Here is a 6,165-nt window from a genome sequence, read left to right on the forward strand (position 1 = left end):
AAGCATAAATACATAAATTTTAGCTGTGGAAAGATAATAACGCACATGAACTTTCTTCAGAAAGCTGCTTCCTTTCTACCTTAAACGCAGAAAAGGAAAACAACCCGGAGCACACTTCTGAACCTGAAAGAAAGAATTGTCAGTACTACTTTGGAAAACTGAAATATTCGCACCTTCAGACCTTCTTATGAAATTCATTGAAAAACTAAAATGTGTACTTAAATAGCTGAGCGAAAAACAAATATACCTAGGAACAAAAGCACATGTAGAAGTTAATTTTTTTCCTTAATTATTTTGTTTAATAAAATGGTCAAGGAAGCTGGTTGGCTCCTTCTCTCAGACAGACAGACGGACAGCTAGAGCTGGACTGGCACTGCCCTCCCTCCGAATGCAACCAAAACCAAACCCAAACCCTAAAAGAAATGGTTTTTTAACCCTTTTTTTGTTATTATCCTTGTTACAGTTGATACAGGACCAGTTACAGCTTACATCTCCAAATCTCACTTCTCCAGAAAAACACATGTAAGTTTTATTAAACTCAGTCAATTGCATTAAGGTAATACAATTGAACTGATAACACCTCTAGAAAAAATTTAAAAAACACTTGCATCTCTCACAGAAAAGAATTGAAGCCATGCTTGCTACATTGGTACTTGCTGCGTGTCATCCCACTCAGCTTCGACAACTCCCTCTTGTGTCGTGCTTTTGCTTTTTTTTTTTTCTTCAAGCTTTCCCCTGAGCAGTTCTTGATCTGCACTTTTACAAATTTTTTTAGCTGCAAAAGTTTAAGACTTTTCTTGTGCCATGACTTGTTTTCTAGAGGTCACTGGACTGACAGTGAAGCTGCCTCTACTCCATCCACTTCACTGCCTATATATCTGCCCTCGACCTCAATCCATTGCCCTCTGAGACTCTGAAAGTCTTAAGCTTTGCCTTGCTCACTCAAATCTTTGCTTCTTCCTATGCTAGCACACCCCATGCTCTTGTTGCCCTTGTAGCATTGGCTCCAGCTTCCTCCTCCATGGATCCACGCTAAATGCATTGCAGGGTTGCAAATTGGTAGCATTTCATCCCTGTTGCATCTGCTGCAACATGTAAGCAGGGTCCTCATTTGACACCCAGGGTTGGACATCTGAATACAGCTCTCAGATCTTTGGTTTGTCTGAGAAAAAAAAAAGGAAGCACTTTGGGGTCCAAGAAATGGAGGAGAGCTTCGTGCCCCTCCGGGGCATCAAGAACGACCTCCATGGGAGGCTCCAGTGCTACAGGCAGGATTGGACCGGAGGGTTCCGTGCCGGTATCAGGTACGAACGAGTTTGCCACCACTGTAGCTCTGTGCAGAAAGCTGCAAAATCTCAGCTTGCATTGTGTTCTTGAGGAGTAGACATTTTTTTTATATGCCCATGGTTCCAAGATCTTGAAACGGAGATAATCTTTTCATTGTTTGAGCACTAGGTTCCTGCCCAAGATCTTGAAATGAAGAATTTTTTGTTTGGTTTGCTTTTTTGTTTTTAGGATCCTTGCGCCGACCACTTACATATTCTTCGCTTCGGCCATACCGGTGATATCGTTCGGAGAGCAATTGGAGAGGAACACTGGTAAATGGAGTAGCAAAAAAATTGTTTCTTGTGTTTGATTTTTGGTTACTCCTAATGACATCAATGAGCAGAAGAAAAAACAAGGAAGCTTATTTTTGGTGCTAATGGTTGTGGCCTTGTGGGCAGATGGAGTTCTGACAGCAGTGCAGACATTGGCATCCACAGCCCTGTGTGGCATAATCCACTCCTTTCTTGGAGGGCAGCCCCTGCTGATCCTCGGAGTCGCCGAGCCGACGGTGCTCATGTACACATTCATGTTCAACTTTGCCAAGGACAGGCCTGACCTTGGCCGGGGGCTGTTCCTTGCTTGGACCGGCTGGTAGGTCATCCTTGTCCCAGTGCTGCTGCTGCTGCTGCAGATTATTGATGTGAAATTGGTCCATTTTGTATCATGTTTCATTTGGTTTCTTGTGTGTGTCTTTGCAGGGTGTGTGTCTGGACTGCAATCTTGCTGTTCTTGTTGGCGATACTCGGCGCGGCCTCAATCATCAACCGGTTCACCCGCATCGCGGGCGAGCTGTTTGGGCTCCTGATTGCAATGCTCTTCATGCAGCAGGCTATCAAGGTTGGTGCTTGCATGCAGCCCTTTCAGTCTCAGGACACTTTTTGGGCTAGAAAGCCGTGTAGTTTCTTTTTTTTTCACTTTTTTGGGAAGATATGTTCTTCGGTATGGCTTGCTTTACCATCCATATTTTTCAGGGATACGTTGATCCAGTTTTCTGTTTGGTTGGATAGAATGAGCATATTGAATTACAAATAAATAATAATATAATTAATCATCATAGATCTTATAATAATTAGTACAAATTAAACAAAATATATCTATTATCCCTAATTAAGACTAATTTAAAATTTGTAACTACTAGTTAATGACAAAATATGCTAATTATCACTAAACAATCACCGTAATAAGTTGTGTAGTACTCTAGCCAAGCTGAATCAACCAACTAGGTGGGGAATATGCTGTTCTGGTCAAATACATGTGCAGAAGCTGAGGAGCACATGGAAGTCAATGGGGATGTCCCCGAATTCCGGCTTCAGTGATTCTAATGTTTTGTCATTGGTGCAAATGAATATTCTTGTCCTAAAGTCCAAACAATTTAAGTATAGAACAATATGAATGCCTACTTGCAAATTAGCTAGTATCAGAATTACTTTTTTGCTAGTTGAATTCATTGTAGACAGTAGACACTTGGATATGGAGGCTCACATTTCGTTGGTTGCAGGGGCTTGTTGATGAGTTCCGCATCCCTGAGAGGGAGAACAGAAAGGCACTAGAGTTTATTCCGTCTTGGAGATTCGCCAATGGAATGTTTGCTATTGTCTTGTCGTTTGGCCTTCTACTTACTGCACTGCGGAGCAGAAAGGCTCGATCATGGCGCTATGGGACAGGTATGCATTTGGAACGGTTATTAGCCCTGCAGAATTGCAGATGCCATGTGAATTTTCTTTTTTACTTGTGCTGCCTATGAATATTCAGAACTTCAGTTGGTCCAGTTCTGAATCCCTCATGACACATGAATTCTACCTTAGGTTGGCTTCGTGGCTTCATCGCGGACTACGGTGTCCCACTGATGGTGCTAGTATGGACAGGAGTTTCCTACATACCATATAGTAGTGTTCCAAAAGGAATTCCGCGGCGCCTTTTCAGCCCTAACCCATGGTCCCCTGGTGCATATGATAATTGGACAGTCATTAAGGTATATTGACACTGAAAAAAACATTCAGTCTTCAGTTGAAACATCAATCTTTATCAATTGTTTTCTAATGTAATGTCAATAAAATGAGCAGGACATGCCAAATGTACCACTCCTCTACATCCTTGGTGCTTTCATACCAGCAACGATGATAGCTGTCCTGTACTACTTTGATCACAGTGTCGCTTCTCAGCTTGCTCAGCAGAAGGAGTTCAATTTGAGGAAGCCCCCATCTTTTCATTACGACTTGCTTCTCCTGGGCTTCCTGGTATGCACATATGCAACCATAATTTTTTTTAGATAATGGATGTGACCATAATTTTTATTAACAAGTTTAAATTCCCTTGCATATTATCTTATTTCAGTCACTTTTCTTGAACAACAGACATTACTGTGTGGCCTTATTGGTATCCCTCCGGCGAATGGTGTCATTCCGCAGTCTCCAATGCACACGAAGAGCTTGGCTACTCTCAAACATCAAGTAAGACTGGAAAAAATTCTGTTAATAGAGTATAGTTAGATTTCTCATTTGCATGACATGACGTATTTCTGCAGCTACTCCGCAACCAACTAGTAGCCACAGCCCGACAAAGCATGCGCCAGAATGTGAGCTTGAGCCAACTTTATGGCAGCATGCAGGAAGCTTACCAGCAGATGCAGACACCACTGATCTACCAGCAACAGTCAGTCAAGGTATGCACAAAATCTGACAGGACTATTTTCTCATAGTTCTGTGTAAAGGAAATCAAGTTCTTGTTAGTGAGATTAATGTTCAATTTGTACAAAATGTAGGGTTTAAATGAGCTCAAGGACTCAACAGTCCAAATGGCTTCAAGCATGGGCAACATTGATGCGCCAATTGATGAGACGATCTTTGACATAGAGAAAGAAATCGATGACCTGCTGCCTATTGAGGTCAAGGAGCAAAGGTTGAGCAACTTGCTCCAGGCCATGATGGTTGGGGGTTGTGTCGCTGCTATGCCATTGCTCAAAAAGATCCCAACTTCTGTCCTATGGGGCTACTTTGCCTTCATGGCCATTGAGAGTTTGCCTGGAAACCAATTCTGGGAGAGGATATTGCTGCTCTTCACTGCTCCCAGCAGAAGATACAAGTAAGTTCATCTTGATTCAGCAAATTAACTCTATTACTGTACATGCATACGTTCACAAATGTACAGAGTAGGACATGATCTAATTAACACAAGAAAGCATGCATATACAATCAGATGTATAAACTAGTCTTGCAAGCAGTAGGTAGTTTTGTACTGGACCTGACTAAAATGCTTATCATATACCAATATTCACAGGGTGTTAGAAGAGTACCACACAACGTTTGTCGAGACTGTGCCATTCAAGACGATAGCCATGTTCACACTCTTCCAGACAACATATCTACTCGTCTGCTTTGGGATCACATGGATCCCGATTGCCGGGGTTCTTTTCCCCCTCATGATCATGCTGCTGGTTCCAGTCAGGCAGTACATCCTCCCAAAGCTCTTCAAAGGTGCACATCTGACTGATCTGGATGCAGCAGAGTACGAAGAGTCACCAGCCATACCATTCATTGCCGCGGTGAGTTGTGGAATTCGTAATCTATCTGACAAGCATTTCAGACTTGTTCACAAACATGAAATTTTCTAGGCTTTAAGCTGATGAGTAGATCTTTATATGTGGACATACTTGAAACTAAAATACTTAAAACATTTTAAATTTCAGCAAGATATCGATGTTGCATTGGCACGCACCCAGAGTGCAGAAGTCCTTGACAACATTGTCACTAGAAGCCGCGGTGAAATCAAGCGCCTGAACAGTCCTAAGATCACCAGCTCAGGTGGCACACCAGTGTCAGAACTTAAAGGCATCCGCAGCCCTTGTATCTCTGAGAACACATATAGCCCTCGGATCACCGAGTTGAGGCATGACCGCAGCCCTCTAGGGGGAAGAAGCAGCCCAAGGACTGGCGAAACTCGACCATCGAAGTTGGGTGAAGGCTCAACACCAAAGTGAAGCAATGATGTTACATTGCTCATATAAGCTATGCAACTACTTGAAATCAGCTGCTATACTAATGATTTCAGTATAACTATGGCCTATGGCTATATGAGATGTCTTGTGAGCAAGTATCAAGTATGAGAGTCTATGAGAATGTTTATGTATATCTCTAGCATTAGCATATCAGCCTTCCCCTTTTTTCCATGTGTTTCCTGATTTAAGGGAGCACCATATGTGTAATCTCTGAACGACCAGAATATTAGAGTGACTACTTGGAAATCTTTGGAGTTTCATTTGCTACATTTCGATTGGAACTTGTGGATGATCTTTCATTCATACTGACAATTATTTGTATTCATTAATTCTTTAAAAGAAACAGGTTTAGAGGGGGAATCCTTTGTGCTTGTCCATTTGTTTGAGCTGAGATATGTGTGGTGTATATTTGTTCTTGTATAAAAGATGAAAGCTTCTTGAGAGCATATGCAACTCTATTAGCCCTATTTTCCTCTAGAATTTGGAAACATTTTGTTAGCTGTCTACATTAGTGAGTAGTAACAAGCTTAAGCTTGATATTTAAAGAGCAATTCAGTAGCTTTCTTCATTTTCTGAACTCAGGAAAACCTCTAGCTTGATTGGATTGAGCCTTATGTAACCAATAAATAAAGTTATGCTATAAAATCTCAAGCTACCGAAGTAACTAGGTTCTAGATGATTTTTTTCGCCTTGATTCATCGCAATAATGTGATATGTAACTTCTCTTTAAGCGTCCTGATCATGACATGTTTCTCAGACATGTACTGAATAATTGATCTATTTCAGAATATAAAGTTCAGTGCTGATGTGAACAGCGTGAAATCCAATGATAAACTGTGAGTTGG

The 6,165-nt window shown here is 41.6% G+C and overlaps 1 protein-coding gene across 1 annotated transcript; it reads left to right on the forward strand.

The window, feature by feature from the left end:
- Window positions 1–889: 889 nt before the first annotated feature.
- LOC102699457 (boron transporter 1-like) lies at window positions 890–5,589 on the forward strand. Its single transcript, XM_006664046.3, has 12 exons — window positions 890–1,304; window positions 1,516–1,598; window positions 1,725–1,917; window positions 2,025–2,163; window positions 2,825–2,990; window positions 3,132–3,298; window positions 3,390–3,563; window positions 3,681–3,776; window positions 3,851–3,988; window positions 4,088–4,407; window positions 4,603–4,867; window positions 5,012–5,589. The coding sequence occupies exons 1-12, from the start codon at window positions 1,201–1,203 to the stop codon at window positions 5,300–5,302; spliced, it is 2,136 nt and encodes a 711-aa protein (XP_006664109.1). The 5' UTR covers window positions 890–1,200; the 3' UTR covers window positions 5,303–5,589.
- Window positions 5,590–6,165: the final 576 nt, after the last annotated feature.

The sequence above is a fragment of the Oryza brachyantha genome, chromosome 12 (genome assembly GCF_000231095.2).
Source record: "Oryza brachyantha chromosome 12, ObraRS2, whole genome shotgun sequence".
In the NCBI taxonomy this organism is placed as follows: domain Eukaryota; kingdom Viridiplantae; phylum Streptophyta; class Magnoliopsida; order Poales; family Poaceae; genus Oryza; species Oryza brachyantha.